The sequence below is a fragment of the Plectropomus leopardus genome, chromosome 5 (genome assembly GCF_008729295.1).
Source record: "Plectropomus leopardus isolate mb chromosome 5, YSFRI_Pleo_2.0, whole genome shotgun sequence".
NCBI classification, from domain to species: domain Eukaryota; kingdom Metazoa; phylum Chordata; class Actinopteri; order Perciformes; family Serranidae; genus Plectropomus; species Plectropomus leopardus.
Window position 1 is genome coordinate 25,382,512 of NC_056467.1, and position 22,369 is coordinate 25,404,880.

The 22,369-nt window shown below is 39.1% G+C and overlaps 2 protein-coding genes across 3 annotated transcripts in view; both read right to left on the bottom strand.

Annotated features, from left to right (window-relative positions):
• Positions 1 to 952: 952 nt before the first annotated feature.
• LOC121943468 (protein sel-1 homolog 3) lies at positions 953 to 12,426 on the bottom strand. Its single transcript, XM_042486985.1, has 24 exons — positions 12,357 to 12,426; positions 11,789 to 12,263; positions 10,769 to 10,895; positions 10,541 to 10,662; positions 10,340 to 10,455; positions 10,194 to 10,255; positions 9,958 to 10,090; positions 9,740 to 9,875; positions 9,494 to 9,628; positions 8,087 to 8,292; positions 7,828 to 8,007; positions 7,131 to 7,250; positions 6,039 to 6,179; positions 5,850 to 5,912; positions 5,562 to 5,735; positions 5,343 to 5,470; positions 4,285 to 4,368; positions 4,109 to 4,199; positions 3,934 to 4,021; positions 3,727 to 3,836; positions 3,483 to 3,610; positions 3,271 to 3,383; positions 1,985 to 2,097; positions 953 to 964 (listed from the first exon to the last, which is right to left on the bottom strand). Exons 1-24 carry the CDS (start codon positions 12,408 to 12,410, stop codon positions 953 to 955), a joined length of 3,111 nt encoding a protein of 1,036 aa, XP_042342919.1. The 5' UTR covers positions 12,411 to 12,426.
• A 936-nt stretch (positions 12,427 to 13,362) lies between these two features.
• The window catches only part of stim1a (stromal interaction molecule 1a), a 36,267-nt gene continuing 27,260 nt past the window's right edge, over positions 13,363 to 22,369 (bottom strand). Inside the window, exons 10-13 of one of the 2 annotated variants that reach the window (XM_042487430.1) lie at positions 22,251 to 22,351; positions 21,234 to 21,463; positions 18,062 to 18,485; positions 13,363 to 17,668 (exon numbers count right to left, since the gene is read on the bottom strand). In XM_042487430.1, coding sequence (XP_042343364.1) covers positions 17,158 to 17,668; positions 18,062 to 18,485; positions 21,234 to 21,463; positions 22,251 to 22,351 — 1,266 coding nt within the window. In that variant the 3' untranslated portion in view covers positions 13,363 to 17,157. The remainder of the gene's footprint in view (positions 17,669 to 18,061; positions 18,486 to 21,233; positions 21,464 to 22,250; positions 22,352 to 22,369) is intronic. The other variant, XM_042487431.1, reaches the window with a different exon arrangement.

The window sequence follows — 22,369 nt, forward strand, 5'->3', positions numbered from 1 at the left end:
ACTGTAATGCCCTGTTACTGTGGGCCTTGTGGTAAGTTTTAGCCATTTGTGTCTGTTTGTTTAACTGTCTTATTTAAATATCTAACATACTAAATAGATCTAATTTCTTAAATCTGATTTAAAGTACACATTTTCTATTTTTATGCCAACAATCATTAGCCCCAGCAAAACTGATTCATTCACACAAACAGAAGCAAAGCAATTAAACTTGTCTGCAGTTGTTAATGAGATGTTAAGTGTTGAATGGATTGGTCTCATGAGAAGTGTCTGTAATTGCTTGCTTGAGTTTGGTTAGAGAAATTTGAGTTTGTAGAAATGCTTTGGCACACTTTTTATATCTAATAGCAGTAGTAGTGTGTTATGTACAATTCATTTGATAAAAGATTGATTTTGTTGTGTTTGTTTGAAGAAATATGTTCATTATGCTTTTCAACATGTAAGTATTTAAACAGACAGCACCAAAAAGGCATACATACAGTATATGCACATCCTATCTGTGTAATTTGTGCCATCTCATCCCTTCTTTACATTTGGAGCACATGCTTGTCAAACCTGGACTCATCCTATGTCTGAGCTTGAGGTTAACAGATGCAGCAGTAAACACGTTATTCTAAACTGAATCTCCCTCACAAATTGCCACATTTCCACTCATGTTGTGAGATTAAATGTATTATTCCATAAATATTGTGGATATTCTGATTCTATTCATTTTTACATGCAAGGTTAACTGGGATTTCAGACACATTCCTTGCCCAAGAAGTAAACGCTTTATGAAGTCTGCCCATTCAAAGAAGTGACTGCTTTGATTCTGGATAAAGCTTCGGATTTGTAATATCTGAAGAAGTGATCTCTGGGGAGAGACCATATTTCTGTTACATTTATTTAAATGTTACCTTCGCTCTTTTATCAAATAAATGCCCCAGGGTTAAAATCTCTCTATCTTCCCATCCCTTCAATCCTCTATCTGAGCAGGCCAGAGCAAAATCAGTGTTGCAGTTGGAGCTGGAGCAGAGTTGTTCAGATCATGGATGGATTACTGAGCAGGGATACTGCACACAAGTGAATGGCCTTCACCTGCAACATGTCACTCAAATGAATGCACAACAATCAGGAAGACATCCAAATTACCACAAAAGATGCAAAAAGAGATGCAAGATAATTACAAAAATAGAACAAAGAGAACACACATTGACCACAAAGAGACACACAATGACCACAAAGAGACCAACCACAGAGACACAAAACCACAAAAAGTTGCATAGCAACAAACAAAGAGAAGCAAAACAACAACAATAAAAGAGCCCTCACAAAGTCTGTGTTTCTTGCTCCTATAGGAAAGGTGCTGGGGCCTTTTGTATATCTGCGCTTAGGAGCCCATCCATCTATGGTTAAGATTTCCTCTAAGACTGAATTTTCTCCTTTCAAACAGCTGGGGAACACACAAAAAGTGATTGAAAACACAAAATCATCAAATGGTGTACATTCAAAAAAAGTTCAAATGCATAAGTGTCACAATAAAAAAGCCTGGACTCCAGGTGACCTGTTTCAATGCTTGTTTAGTAAGCACTTTGAGGTATGAAATTGTGATGTTGGACCTGAGGCTACACTTGAGCATTCACTACCTAAAAAATACTGCAAGTCATCCAATCACAAAACACCACAGTGTGAAGGAGTCATTACACTGGGAGAGACAAAAGGACATCCAAAAATAATACCAGAAGTGTTGAAACTGATCCCATGTCCCAATGACACTTTTTCAGATTCTTTATTGTTCAATCATGCTTTTCTTTTCACAAAAAGTCAATGCATTCTTTCAACAAAAAGTAACCCCCAAAAATTAAACTAAAAAAACAACATTCATTTTTATAACATTCATACCCGTTCCTTACAATGACGCCATGTTAAACATACGTAAACTCACACAAAATATGTTAATTCTGTCACTGTGCACTTTGCTGTTTAGTCCTGAGTTTGTTGCACTCACGGGTCCTGATAAGAGTCGTGGCTCTAGTTGGAAAGGACAGGTTGTCTCCTGTAGGACACTGAGGATGATGAAGAAAATGGTTGGAGCTGCAATCATAGCGACAGCAGTAGAGACTGTGGGAAATAACAGGACAAAATGTCAGCAGGATGTGACACACTTAACTTAGGCCAGTGGTGGAAAGTAACTATGTACATTTACAAAGGCTCTGTACTAAAGATAGAAGAAACTGGAGGTATTCATACTTTACCTGAGTATTTCCATCTGGAGCTATTATTAAATTTCTGCTGTACCACATTTCATAGGGAAATGTACCAGTATTGGTAATAACTGTAATATTTGAAAAACCAATACTGACATAATGTTAATAATACACATATGATCAATTATTCTATTAATAATCCAGCACCTCTTAAATCATTTCCGTTTCTGTCTGTTGTTGCTTCTTTCCCTTTGCACCTACAATTATAGTTTGAGTGCACCTGTATTAAATTTACAAAAAAAGAAAAGAGAGAAAACCACACAATAAACAATGTAAAAAGATGATAACATTATATTATTAATTTTACATTTTAAATGGATATTGTGATAATATTGTTATTGTGAATCTTTTTGGCTAAGTTTATTATGTGGTGAAAATCTACTGTACCATTGTACTTTATTATAAGACAGTCACTAACTATTTTACTTTTTTTTTATATAATGTATTGTGGGCACTTAAAATTCATATGAATGCATATAATTTCAATAACCTGATAGTGGAAAAACAATGTAAAACTTGTCACCTGAATGTAGCCAGTGTGACAAGTTTGGGGCAACCACCTTAACACCCAAAGACCAAACAAAAGGCTGTTTACTTGTTAATGATAACACAATAAATGAATACAATTTAAAACATGCTTTGAAAAAAGGCACATTATTGCATGATCAGTACTTTCATGTTTTCGTGACTTTCATGTTATTGCTGGTACTATTTTTGTAAAAATGGACTTGTTGACTTTTAGTTGTTACACATGTATTTTGAGCATATCAACACTGACTGTAGGTTACATACACAGGAATAACCCACTTATGAGGCTTTATCCTGGTTATGATCATATTGGGATATGGCGCTTTACATGAGCACCGAGATATTCAGAGTTCTCCAGCTAGCTGCAGGATTTTTAATGTAGGGAATATGCTGTTTACATGCTGTAACACATACACAAAATATTCATATAATGGATAATAAATTATTAATAATAATAATAAAAAAATAAAAATAAATTTATTCATGGTTATGAAAACACACTGCCTGACCTTAATAGCAGCACTGTAGTCCTTTTGGAATGTCTGAAGATACACATTGAAGAGAGCGAGGCTGCACGGCAAGTATGAATCTGTATCCTCTGAGTCTCTGCATCTTTTGAAAGAAAATATATTTATCTCACGGATTTAAGTTGAAAGTATACTGCACTGCACTCACACAACTGATGTATATGAACATCCAGTTCAAACACACCTTTTGTACAAAGCGCTTCGGAGCAAACTGTTGTCTGCCAGGTACAGCTCTGAAAGGCCAAGATCAATCAAAACTGACAGCGGCAGCCTGAAACCCTCCTCAGCAAGGAGGCCAAGGTTGTACCATCCCTGTGGACGAACAGTATTCTTACACACAGATGTACGCTCACGCTCAATTATAAATAAAATCAAGCTTGAAAAAAATATATACACACAGGAAGAAAATCAATTTACAAGAGGCAGACCTGCGGGTCATTCCTTAGTGCTGCGTGTGTGTACATCTTTGCTGCAGAAAACACGTCTCTTCGCCCATCACCTTGCCCCTCATACAACAGGTCACCCATCCTAATCAAAGCTGCAGAGGTAAAAGAATTAGGGGTCAAAAAGAGGTCTACTGTATGAATGTTTCCACACTTTTCCAAATATTGCTGTTCTAAAGGAGAGCTATTTACCATAAGTGTCAGGATTTTGACTTTGGATTGTCAGGTTGTAATATCTCCCCATACAGTTAGATGCAAAAGCAGGATCCAGAAAACCTAACTATGCACAGAGTAAAAAAGTTACTTTTTAAAATTTACAAAGATAAAACCATGACACTACAGCCAATACAGAAATGAAGTAACTCACCGAATTTTGTTCACACAGATATGCCACATTGAATTGGGCAGGCGAGTAACCGCACTCAGCAGCTATAGTGTAATATAACAGTGATCTGAACCTGTTGAAAAGCCAGAATTTCAATTTACTGCATCGTAATGAGCCTGATCAGGATCATAGGAAGTGTGAATAGAGAGAAAGATTACATGTTACTCTTGAGATATGAATCCAAGGCCCTCCGCAGGATGCTGCCCAGGTATCCATTGTGCTCAGCTGCCCACTTAACCCACCTGCAGTCAGTTCAAAAGACACTTCAATCAGATGTGGCACAAGGTTTAGTCTTGGTAATACTTTATATCAATGTACTCGCTATTGACTAGTTACTGATTTGCATGCATATTAGTAACACACTGGCTCTTTCGTAGTTATAAAAAAGCACTCATTAATTCCTTATCATGCATAATGATATTCTACAACTACTAGGCCATTAATACTGCAAAAATGAATTCAACTTTCTGGTAGAAAAAAAGTAATTATTTGCTTTTTTAGTCCAATAGATAGTGCTGAGTTTTTTTTCTCGTTCAGCAGAATCAGTTGGTTTTTATAAAAGTGTTCATCCATCTGTCTGCTTAACAGTTCCATATTGCTGCATTAAAATTAAGGATTGAACTGAGACTAACAGAAAAAGTTTTTCCTTAGGGATATAATTTGGAAAATACTTCAATATATATCATCACAACACTCAGCATAGCACAAAAGGTTTAAAGTTGCAATAATAATCATGTCTTAAGTATGATGTGGACCTTTTGGTGATTCCCACCCAAAGGGTGACGTATGTACGAGACCTAACTTTAGAATATTTTGAGTAAGAAAGAATTTATTTAGACTTGTTTGGACACTATTGAGTTAGTAGTACACTATTGTGTTTTGTTAAAAAAAAATAATAGACCATATTTACTATGTGTTTTTAAGGAAGAATGACTATTTTTGCTGGACTAACAACCACACATCAGGCCCATACTGCACAAAGCATATTAAGATTCATGCACCAACCTCTATACTTTTTATCAATACACAGTAATTAGGAAGTCACTGAGGGAAAACTCTTGGACTAATAGTTGTAGGACATGGCCATGCAGACAGAGCCATTATGCTACTAACATGTATGCTATTAAGCAACTAGTTAATGTTGAAAATGTGTAGCTTAAGGTGTTACCCTAAGCATGTGTGTGAAGTGAAATGAATAAAAGGGTAAATATCTAACAAAACTGCATCTGATGGATGTCTGCTGACGAGGCCAGGTATCCCAGTGGTCCAGATGCCAGCGAGGAGAAGTGCTCCCCTGATGTGTCCTCTTTCTGCAGACTTCAGATAATACTGATAGGCCATAAACTGTTGGAAAAAACAAATGATTTATCTCTCAAACTCAGCATTCCATTCCAGCGCATAGATAATCAATGAAAACATTTATACTTGAGCTCACCTGGTCGACAGCTTTTCCTGGATACAGCCCCTGTGAGTACATGACGCCGAGATTCAAAGCAGCTTCTGGACAGCCGAGGAGATCAGCCTGCTCCCACAGCTGTACCGCCTGCTCGTAGTCCCGCTCAAAGTGCTCATAGTACCAGGCCATGGCATTGATCGCAGGAACAAAATCCTGTGTGACAGAATATTGAGAGAAGCAATATAAGAAGTGTAAACGCTGAATGGGTTTTGGTGTCACTGTACTGACAAGAAATGAATATTAAAGCAGTAATTAACATTTAAAAACCTGGTCCATTGCTTTCTTCAGGAAAGTGAGAGCTCTTGGGATGTCCTGTTCAACCCCATGTCCCTAAAGAGAAGCAAATAAAAAATGTATTTAATAATAACAGCAAACATGATCAATCCAAAGGCAGAATAACTCCTTCAGTAGATTGAGCTTTAAATTGTCATGTTTATATTGAGGTGTAGCTCTCACCTCCAATAGGACTATGCCATAGTCATACATTGACACCGGGTCCTCCCACTGGACAGCTCCTCTTTCATAGTGTTTCACAGCCTTCTGGATGTTTGGAGACACTCCCTGCTGACCCCAGAACAGCATGCGGGCAATCGTTTGCTGCAAAACAGTTGCTGAAGAATGACCAAAATTGACACGATAAAACTTCTTCATTGCCATTTTATTTTACCTTATTTTTCTTTCAAGACACAAACCTAAAACTTGAGGCCTCTTTTTTCTTTTTTTAAATATCTGATATATTTATTTCTAGTTTTATCACATTTTTTTTAACTGACTTTCTATGCTTGAAAAATACATGAAACTTAAAGTTCCAGTGTGTAAGATTAAGGGGAAATTGGTGGCATCAAGTGGTGAGAACTTCAGATTGCAACTAGCTGAAACTTCTCCCAGAATTAGATTTTTTTCAATTTTAAGTGTTCAAGAGGTTTTTAGCAAGAGCTCATTACCAGCAGAGGTCTCTTTCTCTCCAAAACAAACAGACCAGGTGATTAAATCCGGTAATACACTGAATACAGCAGTTTAACGTTACAAATAATTGTTTCTCCAATGCCATTCGGCTTAATAGAGACGGATCACTAGCCTAGCACCTGCGACTGTGTGCTCAACTTTTTCTTTCATGATGTAAGATCTCAGACGTTCAGGTTTTTTGGAATCTGAATGATCAGCAGAGCTCTCTTCACCTGCAAAACACACTGATTGAATTTAAACCAGTGAAAACACTGAATAAAGCAGTATAATGTTAAAAAAAAATCTATATCACTATAATGGCCAATGCAAAAATGTGCATGGCCCTATCTTGAGCCAGTGTTTGGTTTTTCTGTTCTTGGCTACTGTAGAAACATGGTGGTGCAACATAGCCGTCTCCATGGACGAGGACCCACTCCCCTAGATGTAAATGGCTCACTCTGAGAGTTACCAAAACATGATTCTTATTTCCAAGTGATTATACACTAGAGAAAACATACTCATATTAAATTCAATATTTGCCAATATAATCCTCTAAATCCCACACACTAGACTTTAAAAAGCATAAATGATAGAAGAGGGTACCTCGGCCTCAGCTGCTCCCCTGCGTGCCTGCAGTTTCAGCCACTGGAAGACATGATGATCTTCATTGGTCTGGAGATTTAACACCTCATCATTGTTTAAGTAAACAGCCTCAACGTATGTCTAAAAGATAAAAGGAAAGACAGAAGACACGTGTGAAAGTCAATGGATTTTCTTTTCTTTTGTATCCTTCTTTCCTAAAACAGTTGCAAATTAGCCAGAAATGCAGCTCTGTGCTTTGAATAAAACATGAGCCACTTTGGAGCGCTGTAATAATACCAAACTGTTATCTGTCCGGGTATGGAAAACAGTGACAAACTTATTGATGATGGAAATCTGAAAACCATAGTTCAATAAGGGGAGCAGAAAATATATTACCATATCACATATCAGCTCATATGTTGTAATAAGCCCACAGCTACACGAGTCGTCCCATCCACTGCATTACAATTACTGCATATCTGACACTGCTAGTTATGACAGAATATACTGAACACACACTCTGATATTTTGAGTTGGATTTTTCACTAACATTTTCATGATAATTTAAATCATCCTGTTAATTCTGGTGCATATTAGGTAAGAAAACATATATTAGACAGATCAGATTATATTAAAAATAGCTAAAAATATATATGGTTTTTAATACACTAGAACTGTATTACTTTTGGATGTAACAAGACAGAGACACATGCATTACCTGCTGTGGTGTTGGATTGTGACGGTCTAAAGTCGTCTGTTTAGCAATGTTAGCATAATATGCATAGGCCAGGTCAGGGTCTGATGGGAGGCCATGGCGCCCTTGGTGGTGCAGGTGCCCAAGATGCAGAAGCGCTAATCGATCATCCTTTTGGGCAGCCAGCAGGGCCAGGAGCCAGGCCTGCACCAAATATATGGGCGTGAGACAATATTAAAAAATGTTCACACAAGCAGAGTTTTGTAGCTGCAGTAACACACACCTTATTGGGCTGTTCCTTGACTCCCAGGCCAGCGCTGAAGAGCACCGACGACATGTGCAGAGCTCGGGTATCAGCTAAGCAGCCAGATTGGAGCAGCAGTGGTAATACTGTGCTGACCACCTCGGTGCTGCTTGCTCTGCTCAGCTTATGAAGTGATAAGGAGTACAGTGCTCTGCCCACAGCTGGAAGGCTGACTCTTCTTCCTCCTGCCAGACAGGAATTAAAGGGACTTCAGTGTTTTATGTCAAATGACACATGAATATCATCAGGGAATAATAACTAGAAGTATTGAAATTGTTTACTCAGGTTCATCATTACAAACTCATTTAGTGCAGCCAAACTTTGTTCAAACCGCCAATTCAAATTTTAAAGGAGATCCCAAAGTTTAACGAGATGCTAAATATGTAAAATTGTGGTAATGTGTATTAAATGAAGTACAACGCATCTATTTAAGTCAATGTAAACATTGTATTGCTTCAATTTAGAGGTGGAACAAGCTGATACAGAATGTACTGTACATACAGTAATACTGTCTGACCATGTGGAAGGGAGATTTTTTTCAACCTTAAAGCTGCTTCAGGAAAAATTAATGGTCCAGTGTGTAGGACTTCAGTGGATATATTGGCAGTACAGGAATATGATGTAAGTATGTTTTCAATAGTGTATAATCACCTAAAAATAAGAATCCTTGTGTTTTTGTTATCTTAGAATGAGCCATCAGTATCTAAAAATGGAGCAGGTCATTGTCTATGGAGATTACCATGCTGCACCCGTAGGTTTCTACAGTAGGACTGAACAGACAAACCAAACACTGGCTCTATATAGAGCCATTCACGTTTTCTTTGTCAGTCACTGCAGTTAGCAGCTCTTCTGTAACCAGCAACATTGGAAAAACACTGATTTTTTTTTTAAACGTTAACCCGCTTTAGACACTGTTTTCATTGGTGCAAGTCTCCAGGTTTGTTTGTTTTGGACAGCAAGAGACCTCTGTGGATAATTAGGCCCCCGATAAAAATCTCCTGAACAATTAACACTGAAGGAATTCTAACGAGGAGAAGTTTCAACTGGTTGCAACCACCAGACGACACTAAATCCTTCTAAATCTTACACACTGCTCCTACAAAAGGAAAACTGGATGTTCAGGTGTCATGACAATACAGAATGCACAAAATGTTCTGTATCTAAAAACCTACTTGAGAAAACAAATAACACCAGCGAAACAAAACTAATTTTCAGAGTTTAAGTACCCATTCTAAAAGATCCAGCTGTACTTATTGATGATTTCAAGTCATCAATTAGCTATCCTGTAATCTATTTCAGTGTTGTAAATGCTGTTTGCATCTCCTGTTTTGAATATCACAAGCCTTAGCTATAAGGTCAATTCATTTTATGCGGTTCATCTCTTACCCTGTTTGAAAACCAAAAATTTGGCCAGTTTTGCAGCTTGTCTTCTATGAGGGACAGTCGCCTCCCACGGCTCACACTGTGACTTTAATGGTCTGGTCCTTACCATCCACTCATGAAAAGCATTGAAGCAGATTCCTGAAAAAAACACAGTTTCTTTTCACCCTGAGTAGCTCTGCAAAAAAAAAATCAGATGGATTTCAGATACAACAACTTTAGCACCATCTAGTGCATACATAATCCTACTACCAGACTCTGTGCTGTGTTTGGCTTTGAGAGAGTAGCCCCTGATTTTGACATTCATCTCAAGACTAAATCGTTGACAAGTCTGCAGCCATCCGGTCAAGTTGACAGTTCTGATAACATCTGGAATAACAACTTCAGACTAGAGAAGAGGGGAGAAAATCAAATATAAAGATTTATTGAGATAACACACAGTAACTGTGGGGGCAGGTGTGGTACATTACCAGGCTGTAGGGTGGTATTCTGCTGCGGTAGAAAACCAACGGCCCGAAATAACCCTCCATGCCTCTTATGTATTTCCCCCCACCAATCCCAAAATATCCATCTGTGTCATCCAACTTGATAGTATGCTCCAACCTGTAAGACACAACGTAGACACGGGGGAAAAAAAATGAAGAAGGCAAAGTTTTCCTTATGTTAATATAGTGAAATCCCTTTGTCTTGTCAGAAGTAGACTTACACATGTTCCACTGAATGAACTGTTCTCTGGTCCTTATCTATGCACACCATGGAAACAGTCTCCTAAAATGCGGTGACAATTTATTTATAATTATTACCATTATTTACATACTGTTGGACATCTTCTTTCAACAGGAGTCTACTCACCATTCTACCATGCAACATCACACTGATTTGGCACCACTCATTTAAAGGCACCTTGAATGGAGAGCGAAAAGCAGAGGACTGCCCGGACTCTCCATTCATTTGTATGTGTAGCTCACCTGTAATTATGAGACAATGATTAATATAAATCCAGATAACGGCTCTGTGTAGGTATACAGGGTGAGAGAAAAACCTAAATCATACCTGAGTTTTTGAGGAATATTGTTGGTGTGACATAGTTATTATGGGAGTCTATGTGGTAAAACACACCACATAAGCGTTCCTGGCAGTGTCTGGTCACAAATATCCATATGGAGAACATGCACCTGGAAAAAAATTCAAAGCACACTTAGTTAACCATCTCTAAATAATATCTGCATTACCAGACTATAAAGCTGTTGACTATATGTGGTGTGACTTTTACTGTCTTACCATGGAAATGAGACGGCATTAACACGCAAATACTCCAGAAGCTGGCTGCTGTAAGGGTCCAGCATCTTTGTGATACCAAAGCTTTCTCCAGTGGAGGCGAATATTGAAGACAGCAAGTGCACCGTTTCTGAATCACAAAGTTTTGTTTGAGATCATAGACTGTGGTTGAGATAAATACTCATCATCTAAAAACACCATCATTCTTTTCCAGACCAATACAGAATGACATAAACAAGTTTCCTAAAATCATTCATCTGAGAATGGTGTTCTCCGATTCCTAAATGTTGACAGAAGCAATTTAGGATTTTTCATCGCTCCACTTAAAATATTTAGGAGTTAAAGTGCCTTTGTCCACATGTGCAGTTTTTTTTTAAGTTTTAAAGGAATACTTCACTCACAAAATGAACATTTGTTCATCAGTAACTCACCCAGAATTTATGAAGAAATATGCATGCTGAAAAACAGACTCACACATGGATGAGGGCAAGCATGTGCATCTGAATCATAGATAGTAGATCATAGATCAATCATAGTTAATAGTACTGCTTGCAATTGGTCGGATGGTGGAAATTTAATACAACAGAGATCACTACCATGCAGGCTCTGCTCCAAATGACTTGACCAGTGCAAGATAGCAGTGGCTGTATCCAGAATACTTTGGCTTCATTTTTATACATCGATTACAGTGTATTGGTTTGAACTCTGCTCAATGGATTACATAAGCAGAAAATATTTTTTAGCAAAAATGCATTTGAAGTACTGAGCATATGACATAAGTGAGACTATGAGTAAGCTGTCTGTGAGCTTGTAAACAGATGTTTTGACGTAGTTTTACTATAGTAAAACAATGATTTTAATTTATGGAGAATTTTCTCAGTTTTTGGATTGTCCATTCGCTCTAGTCATGCAAGAAAACAAAGATTTCTTCACAAATTCAATGCAACACTGGGTGAGTAATCGATGTACAAATGATAATTTTTTGGGTAAGGCATTCCTTTCTGCTCACATCTCTAAAATTACCTTGCTCCACAGGGCATTGTTTCTTTGAAAACTGTTGAGTTAATTGCAGCATTTGAGTGCTCCAGGAAAAGCACAGTTGATGCTGTTTGACAGGTCGACTAAAAAAAGGTTTAGGCTGCAAAGTTGCCACATCCTGAGCTGCAACAAAACTCTCAGTGTCATCAAATCCACTGTATCTGACTGACACTTCAAGGATGCAACTCAGCACCCACTGGGAGTCTGGAATAATCCCATCAGCTTGATACACCAACCAATCAGGCAGGTTCAGCTCCAGAGTCTTTACTTTTGGGTCACCAGGGACGCAGCTCCACTGACTTAGCTGAAGTGTGGATGTGACGCCACTTTCAAAAGTTACAATACAGTCCAGCTGTACTGTGGCAGGTTCATCACAAGAGTACAGTATTTCCAGAAGATGGTCTGGCAGAGGCTCCTCTGGAGGATTCAGGAGCATCACCTCGTCTAAACCCCAGACGATCTGTATGAGGCAGAAGACAGGCAGAGTTGCTATGACATCTGTTAAAAGAAGAAAAGTAGCAATGTGTCACATATTATGAAAACCTGCTCCTACCTGCACACTGAGACAAAACTGACAGATGTATTTGTACAGTGTTTGGAAATCCATGGTTTAAGCGTCTTCATTAATCTCTCTATTAAAGAATTTCAAACTTCAGGGAAACAAAAAGCCTCAGGACCCGGACCTCATCCTGCTCCACCTAACTTACGCTTAAGCAAAGGTAAACATTAACAGCACACAGCCCCACCCTAAAGTGCTGTATACACAGTGCAGAAAGGGTGGAACTTTGTCAATTGTGTAACATACCAATACTTAGCATTAACTAAACTATTATTATTTAGATGTTATGTTGCTTCTACATTAACATTTTAAAATATTTTTTACTTATTAAATGCACTGCTATCTTGAGAAATTTAGTGTGTAGGATTTAGGGGGATATATTGGCAGAAACTGAATATAACAAGTATGTTTTCTTTGTGTATACTCACCTGGCTCTAGATGGGGCCATTTGCATTTCTTCCTCTGCAACTGTAGTTTGCAGCCCCTCCACGAAAACACTATTGCAAATCCATTAATTTTTCACTGTGAAACTGCTTCATCCAGTGTTTTTACACATTTAAATCACTGGATCCATTTTTTTTTGGAGAGGAAGAGACCTCAGCAGGTAATTCTGCTCCTGGTAAAAATCTCCTGAAAGTCTGGATCAGAAAAAAGATGAGCATACATTAGCAGGTGTTGGGCTGGCAGCATCTGCAATGTGCCAAACATTACAGGAGAAACATTGATTTCTAAGGTGAAACTGCTGAATTCAGTGTTTTTACCAGTTTAAATTGCTTGGTGTCTTTGTTTTGGGGAGGAATACATTTTTGCAGATAATTCAGCTCACAGTAAAACATTCTGAACAATGAACACTGAAGGAATTTGAACCCGAAGAAGTTTTCTCTGGTTGCAATCTGCAATCTTTACCACTAAATCCTCCTAAATCTTACACACCAAAGACCCCTTCTACAGAAGAGAGGTGTTGTGGAGCCCGTGATGTAACATCCATGACAAAACAATCTTTCATTCAAAATAGTTTATTGCTATCATGCAGGAGTGCCATAAAAGTCTAGACCATCACAGAAGATGCAAAATTATCATTTTCTCTGTACAAATATACTGTGTATTCATAAATAGAAGCTTAAAGTAAAGAGAAAGAAAAAGTCAGGTAGGGAGTAAAGAGCTTAAGCTGATCCACTCTTAAAACCCAATATAGGTTTTGTTACAGTAGTTGACATGCATCAACATAACAGTGCATTATACTGGGAGCAGACGGACACACACACTCACGCACACTCACACACATTCAGGTGCCATAAACCATTTACAGCTCTGTCGTGCAAAAGAAGTACAAATAACACTTTTAAAAAAGTACCAGTAGGAAATTGATTTTTGTTTTTAGCTGGTTTCTAAAATAAAATATTCAAATATGTCCTTTACATCCCGACCACCTGTTACATTATGAGGCTGGGGGAGGCCAACTGTGTCTTTTGCAGCACTTTTTGGTTGTTCATCTGTCAGGAACACCCTAATTTTCCTGGCGTCCTTACTACTTTAATAATCACCTACAACTACTGATGCATAGTTCTGTGCTCATACAAAGTTGTCAATATTAAAACTGGCACAATGTTCTTTCCTGTAGTAGTCTGAGGATAATAATTATCCGTAACAAATGTAAACATACTGATACTGTTACAGAACAATACCCTTTGACATTCAGCTCTTAAACTCCCGATGCACATTACAGACTGCACTGCATATCATGCGGTTTTGTGTTCTGTGTAAAAGGGGTTCAAAGGGCTGAACACACTACAAATACAAAGGCCTCAGACAGAAATAGTGATTTGGCACTTTGACAGGATTGGTCTTTTGCTTCCGTAACTTGTGAGCTAAATCTTCCGTAAAAGGTTGATTACAAAGTGGTTACAACTCTGAATATTTCCATCTTACACAGAGCAAATGAGCTTGCTTTCTAACTATAGCCCTTATCAGCACCCTTCTCTCACTGACGAACTGCAGGGAAATTTTCATTGTCCACCTAAATAGTCATTAAAACAGACACAATAAGACAGATAAAGCAGGAGATAAAAATCCAAGTTAAACTTGTAGCCCATTCATCAAATTGACATTTGGTGGAAAATGTTGCTATCTTTATATAGTCCAGGAGGATGACCTACAAAAACAAGAGATAGTTGTTTACAGTTTTAGAATACAGGACTGCGACACATTTTCACCAATACATAACGTTTTTTCTTAATGTTCCACAATATTTTACCCCATTTCCATGACCTTGTTTAAGAAGTTCAAGATTCTAATATGGTGCTATAGCCATACATTATAACACACGCAATTCACAGGGATTTTCACACATTTTACTCACTCCTGCTTCTAGGTCTGTACCCGACTCAGAATTATGCCAATTGAAGAATTTCCGCAGCTTAACAACACAATTATTTTTATGTTGTTGCCATAAACAGTTTTTAAGTTTGAGCGGGAAGTTCAGTGTGACAGCGGCATTCATGTAATATAGCTAACAAGCTAATGGCACCAACAATTACTGTGCAACATTTTTTGGCAATACTAGATATTAAACAAAAGCCAGAGACTGTATGTCTTAACTTGTGAGCTGTAAATTCAATACTTCTTTACCTTACGATGAAGCCTCTTCCTTTCCCCATGCTGCTGCCTGCATGTCTGCGACTGCTTTTCGCAAAGAGTGGTGTGAAAGTCAAGAGCACTCACTGCCCAGCAAAATCTGGGGACCAAAACCACCCCAGAAGTACACTGCACAGCACACTGATGAGTGAAAAAAAACCCCAAAAACCTGTCTCTGACTGATAATCTGAGTTTCTGACTTCGAAGGGGCAGCCCTACATGCCACCTGCTAGCTGGACATGCTATATGTGAAGGCTGCACCCCTGTTTAGGAAATAGAAAACCAAAGACCATACAGATAAATATCACTGCAATTTTACATATTTGGATTATAGATCTGACAAGTTTGTATGCATTCGTTTCTTGTTACAGAAGCATTCGAGTTATAGACATGTCTGATAGTTGTTTAGCTACCTTGCCTGAACCTGCACGTATGCAACGCCTTACTAAATTAAGCTTGATCGCTACCATGACCCCTCAGTCTTCCCCCATCCCAGTGGATTAATGACACAATGATCACTTAATATTGCTCATCAGGATGTGTATAAATCCAATATGTATGTTTGATTCACCACATGTCGTTAGCTTAAGTGTTCTCTATAAATAGCCAACTGATCTAGACTAGCAGTGAATATTCAAGTTTCTTGTGTGTTTCAAATCTCACTTTGAAAGCCTTGATGAACTACAGCTTTTCAGCATGTGACAGTGTGTTTCTTTTCCCAAAAAGGTTAAGCAGCCTTGGCAATAACACAATGCTGGTCTGCTGTGTGTCATGTGATACTAGTTACATATCAACAGTCATGCTGCAGTAGAAGATTTTAAATGAGTAATACTAGGAACATATTTCACTTATCATTAGATGCGTTTTGGTACTTCTATGACCACATTATAAACAACAGCCAAAACAAAATATTTTCAAAACTTTTCCAAAATATGCTGATAATTCCAAACCATTTCCAAGACTGAAAAAAACTGTTTTTCTAATCTCATAACTTTCCCAGGAATCTCATGACTTTCGGATCCCCGCCAATAGTGGAATAAAAATGTGCTCCAAGTGTTTTGTGTTAACATATTTGATAAATATGTTGTCACTGTCACACAGTCTGACTGGTAACTATGTTTTGGTAACACTTCTCCCTAGTGATAATCCAAGCTGGACTTTTAAGTCAGGAAATTCAAACATGTTGATCCCTTCCTGCTCCAGTAAAGATATCTGGTATTTCTAAATAATAATCAGTGGTTAAACTCATTGGCATTGTTTAAAAGCTGGCCACTAAAGCAAAGCCATTCTCTCTCACTCGCCCATGCTCACATGCACTCAACACCTAAATACTAAAAATAAAGCAAAAGATCTAATGTTGCAATTTGATGGTCTTTTTGTCACTTCTTATAGGGACATTTATCTCTTGTCCAAATCCAAGGGTGCAAGCATTTCTAATCTATTGTTTTTGTACTAATTGGGAATAACTGGAAGTAGCTCCTATTGCTGCGCTCAGAAAGCACTTAATGTATTTTTTGACAGCCAAAAGTGAAATTTGAGTCACTAATATCTAGTCTGCGCTTTCTACGCCTATTCTTTAAGGATGTTTGAGGATCTCCTGAATGCATCATTTGCTCTGCCAAGAAGAGGACAACAACGTAAAAGTAAAAACGTAAAAGTATTCAGTGAAAAAAAAGAAGAGAGTGCACATTCACTTTGGATTTGTAGGCTAGGTGGTTAGGTAGTCATAAAAAGAAACATCAAGTGTTGTCTAAGCAGGTTAACGACGAGAACCAAGCAAACACTAAGAGCATTCGAGTATCAGTCAAACAAAAGTGAAGACATGCAAAATGTTATAGATTGTAGAACAAGAAAGAAAAACCAACTGGGAGACACATTTCCCTTTGAGACTGGCACAACTTCCTGCAGAATAAATAATACTTTACATTCCAATATACAAACCTACCCATTCTCCACAACACTGACTAAAGAAACAGAAAACTGAACAGCTGGTTGCTCCCACAGTTTCTTAGAGTAGGTTTCGTACCTACAAAAAGATGCAACGGCAACAAATTGTGCCATCATTTGACCATCAAAGAACCCACAAAACCCTTTTTTTTTCCAAAAACAGACCAGAGGAATACAGTCAAACAGCTTTGACAGCCTGGAGTTCATGTAGCCCTTATTTCCTCTGTTTCTTGAAGATCTTGAAGGTGTGTTTCTTGCGGCTGGCAGTGGAATCCGTGTCTTCTCCTGTAGAGCCGCTGTCCTCCTCCAATGGACTCTTCTTGGAGGACAACTGCGGGATGCGGCTGTTGGCCTTCGCCCCCACTGCCCCTGGTTGCCCTCCTGTAGGTGACGGTGTGTCAGGTTCAGTGGAGTTGGGGCTGAGGGAGCGGGATGACTCTGACAGACTGTTGATCTCTCCCAGGCTGGGAGACTGCTCCACACCGTACACCTTCTTCATGAGTATTGGGCTGTCACAAACAGGCTCTGCAGGACTGACCTCATGAATGCGGTTCCCTCCGTTGGGGGTGTGACCATGCAGAGAGACGGCGTCATCTGTGCGGCCTGACAGGCCATGCATGAGAGAGGTGGGCTTGATTAGGTGGCCTTTGGAACTGTAGGCAGATAGCCGATCACCAACTTGGGACAGGGACAGGGAGGAGTCGGAGTCAGAACGATTTAGGTCCCTGTGGGAGAAACAAAACACAAGTAAGAGGAAACGAGGGAAAATGGTAATCAAAACAGTTTAGCCTTGCATGCTGGGGTTTTTCTACACTATGCCTGCAAAGCCATGGATACACGCTGGGCACAGCCGGGACACTGGAACTCCACACTTGTTAGTTGTGCAGGCAAAGAACAGGAACACTGAGAGGTTGAAGAGAGTGAATGCATAGAGTCAGTAAAACCTCACAGGCGCTATGATGTGAAAGCAAAATGAATTAAAGAAAAAGAAAAACCAAAGAAAGCATTAAAAAAATGGGCAGATGAAGATACCTAGGCTACGATACACGTGAGTGACATCAGATGGTGAAAAAACACACACATGCGATGTGTGTGGAAAATTGGAAAGAGATGGGTACCCGAAGCTGCCGCCGCAAGAGCTGTCTGCTTTGGAGACATCTGAGAAGGTGAAATCAGGAATGGGGTCCAAGGGCTGGAAAGAAGCATGATATTTATGGGAGGAATAGGGGGCAGCGACACCACCCACAGAGCTAGGTAAGCAGGAAGAAGAGGAGGACAAGGAGGACTGGGAAGGTGGGTACGGGTTGGAGGTACAGATGACGGAGGGGTGAGACACAGCCGAGGACAGAGGAGACAGAGGAAGACAATCGAGCTGCCCAAATGACTGGCTGCGGGACTGTCTGAAGGTGGCCCTAGACCTGGATGGGTATGGTGTCCCCTCCCCCTGCTGCCCCGCCGACAGGCAACTCTCTACCAACCTCTGGGAACCCATGGCCAGCTGGGGGTCAATGTGGCGTTGGCGCAGGGACATCATACTCGGAGCTGTGGGCACAAAACAACAACATTATCAACAACCACTGGAAGGAATAGGTGAAATAAGGTCTGATGGACACAGGGAGACTGACTGGGAGATTAGTGGGAAGATAGTCAGGTGGTGGGATAAATAACTAAAAACTTAGAATATGATTAAGTCTCCCAGATAAATCCCATTTAACAGAATGATAAAATCCCAACACCACTGTTTAATCTCTCACTCCTCAACCCTCTGAAACCTGGAACATCATTTTTCATCTTCAGATGCCTTTCACATGCATTTAACCCTCCGAACCCTAAGCACAATAGCTTGATTTCTTTCAAAAACATGGGGACAAAGGCAATGAGCAATTTAGCAAGACATGTTCATCAAGTTGCAAGAAATCTGAAGGTGATGGGAAAATTACTTGAAAATTAGATTTAAAAGAGATAAAAGGAATTAAGAAATTATTAGAGGTTAACAATAATAATAAAAATTAAGAAAACATCTAGAAAACTATACTTAAAATATTAATATTGTAATTATTATTAACTATTTTATCAAATATCTAAATCGATTTTCTTTACTCTTTTTTTGCCATTTTTCCCCTTTTTTTCAGGCTACTTTCTTGCAACTCAACCAGTAACCTCTTCCTGTGTTTTTGAACGAAATCAAGCCAATTTGCTCAGGTTTCAAAGGGTTAAATGAGACAAAAGAAAACAGTGACAGTGTTACCAACTCAGAAATCTTGTTCAAAGTAACAAAAGAACAACAATTAGCTTATTTATAAAAAGGAAGTGCCCATTTACAATAAAAGTAAGTGACAAATCACTGGGAAGAAAGCAGGGGTGCACTGGGTGGTGACAAGATTTAGAGGAGGGGGGTGAACGTGGCAAGCAAGCAACTAAGGCGAGGTCAGGGGTGCTTTTAGATGAATGCAGCGTTTCTCAGTCAGCTGTGTCCATCGGCAGCACACTGTCCAATTAAAATGAACAGCTCTGTGTGGCTTTGGGTCATGGGAAGAGACAGGAATGTCAAACTGGGGCATGAATAAATGGCCAACCAGATAATTTCCACATGTGAGGACAGTCTGAACTGACGGACCACACGTCGCTGGCTCGTCGTTCCAACCGTCGGGTGCCATCTGCAGACAGCAGCAGTGGAAGCCAAATGCCAGAAAGGTGGTGGAGGGAGAGAGGGGGGTGAGATGGGGAGTGCAGTTAATGTTGATTAAAAGACTTACGCACTATTGTGGTCAGACTAGGATTCTGCAGAACATGTTTCGCCTGCGGTTAGACAAACCCAAACCTAACGTGTGTCAAGTTTTGTCATAGTAAGTCAAATATAGAGCATACCAAAACATGGCATTATGTTCATTAGACTTCTGTTGTTTTCTTTTCTTGACAATAAAGATATGCAAGATGTTTTTAACTAAGAATTCCGCAATTAATATTGAGATTTTTGTACATACGGACTCTGTAAATAATTATGGGCAGCTTTACTGTATTTTTTTGTTTCATATTCTCCAAAAGGATTTAAAGTGATAGCTTGGATTTTTTTTTTTAAATTGGGGTTATATGGAGCACTAGTCAGCAACAAAACATATTTTAGCCGCCTAAAAGAAAGTCCCATCCAAACCACTTTAAGGGTACACTATATTGAGAGTAGTTTCACTGATTTTCCTTTTTGTCCAAGGGGGAAGATATTAACTTCTTCAGTTTCCCATTTATGCTGCAGTCAAAGCCACCAGACTCGAGTAGACTATAAGGTTTAGCTGATGGAACACTGCTGCCTCAATCAGTTAGTTTGTTTTTGTTATGGTGTGACTTAGGTAAAACCAAACTAACCCCTTTAAACCCCTAAGTGACACAATAACACCAATAAACACACTGATTGAGGCAGCAGATCAGCGGCTCCTGTGTTCAGCGATATTAAATCACTGTTTTTCTGAATGGAGTCTGGCTCTTGAAAGAGTGATATAAAGGCTTCATTTTTGTGTTGAAAATCACCCTCTGACATCATTGTAAAGCAGTGAAAATGTCTTAAATGTAGCTTACACTTAACGGGATACTGATTTTTTTAGGCAGGACCTTTTTTGTTGCCTTAAATATGTTCTGTTGGGCTCCAGCCTGCTGCTCCAAACTGGGGGCATGCTGACAGACATCTCCTGTGGGTGATTAGCGACTATGGATAAGTGTCCCATACAACCCAATTTAAAAAAAAATCTGAGCTGTCCCTTTAAATTAGGTACCAGTTGCAGGTAATACACTTTATATATTTTATAGCAGCTGTTTGACCCAAATCAGATTTAAAAGGTCTTTAGCGCATATTAGGAAACAACCACTACCGGCACAAAAACTTGTTCTCATTAAGAGGTATATTTTTGTTAACATTTCAGTTTCCAGAGGAACGTCACAGGAGTCACTTCAGTCTCCATTATCCAACGATTCTAGTTAACACTTTTTTCCAAAATGAGAACAATCAACAAAAGGCATCAAACTGGAATTGTGTGTAAAAGAACAAAGACAATTATGTGAATTTACATTTACACAACATACAAATGTAAAACAACACTCTGTGAAATCATAGTCCCTGTGTGACCCTCACTACCTCCATCACCAGGGAGGCCACAAGGATACATTCAGGTAATTGTAGAAGTTAAGGTCCAAATTCTCATGTGGGCTGATTTTTGGGTTTCCCCAGCACGGCCTTGGAGTGTTTAGGGGTTCGTTTGCTAATCCCCACAGAAAGGCCGAGAGATTCGGATGAACTCTTACATTGCAGAGTTCCAGGCACGATATCCTCATCCAAGTCGTCCATGTCATCGGACATGATGAAGTGCTGAGGCGTAGCTCTGCCGCCCATGAAGCTGGGGTCAAGGTTGAGGGATGAGGCCAGAGAGGGAAGGCCGGGGTTGTTGACGATGGTAAAACCTGTGAGGATCTCTATCTGCTGCCAGCGATGAAGCCTCTCCCGCAGAGCAGCCGTCACCTCACCCAGGGCTTGTCTATGAAAGATGAGGAGAAAGTAGCACAGGGGAAATAAATACAGAGAAAAGGGTAACTAATAATAACTTTATAAAGAGACATAATATACAATACCAGAATAATGAAATCGAAAGTCGGAGATTCAAAGCATCAAAGCATCAGACAGAGACCTCTCAGATGACTGAGATTGATCCAAGTGTTTTGTTTTTTTTTTTGGCTAGTCAGTAAGCTGTGCAGTGTACTTTTGGGGATGCTTTGGTCCCCAGATTTTGCTGAGGAGTGATTGCTTGTGACTTTCACGCTGTTCTTTGGTACAAGCAGCCATGGACATACAAACAGCAGAATGGAGGGAGCAAGAGACTGCACTGTGAAGTGAGAGAGTGGTGAACTCACAGCTCACAGCTAATTAATATAATACAGTCTTTAGCTTTTGTTGATATCTAGTGTCAGCAAAGAAGTTTGTTGCCCATTTGCAATCAGTTGTTAGTGCTGGTAGCTTGTTTACTAGAATACATGAATATTTCTGTCAAGCTGAATGTCCCACTGAGCATGTTTAAACTTTAAAACTTTATATTGAAAAAAGACAAAAAAAGGACAAAATATTTATATTGAACTGCCAAATCTGATACGACTAGCATCATTTTTGCTCATATGATAGATGGAAACATTTTAACACCCACATATAGGCCCATTCGGGAACCTACACAAGAATAATAGTCAATGTATTAAAAAAAAAAAAAACCTCAAACACTTGTTCACAGTCTAAAATTCAATATAAATTGGCCACAATAAGGATCTCGGACTTACTTTGCTGCCAGTATTTTGTGGTCCACATCATCCAGAGAGGAGCTGTGAGCCACATGGAAAGTCCCAAAGAGAGTGTTTCTCTTTTTCTTTATCTTTTCCGCCTGTGAAAAAAAAGGTCA

Bases quoted from the DNA above. Each gene is read 5' to 3' on its own strand.
- LOC121943468 (XM_042486985.1), bottom strand. From the start codon at position 12,410: ATGGATTTCCAAACACTGTACAAATACATCTGTCAGTTTTGTCTCAGT. The intron at 5,913-6,038 runs GTGAGAGCTACA...GCTTCTCTTTAG, and splicing joins ATGGCATAGTCCTATTGGAG to GGACATGGGGTTGAACAGGA. The intron at 3,837-3,933 runs GTAAATAGCTCT...TTACCTCTGCAG, and splicing joins TCAAAATCCTGACACTTATG to CTTTGATTAGGATGGGTGAC.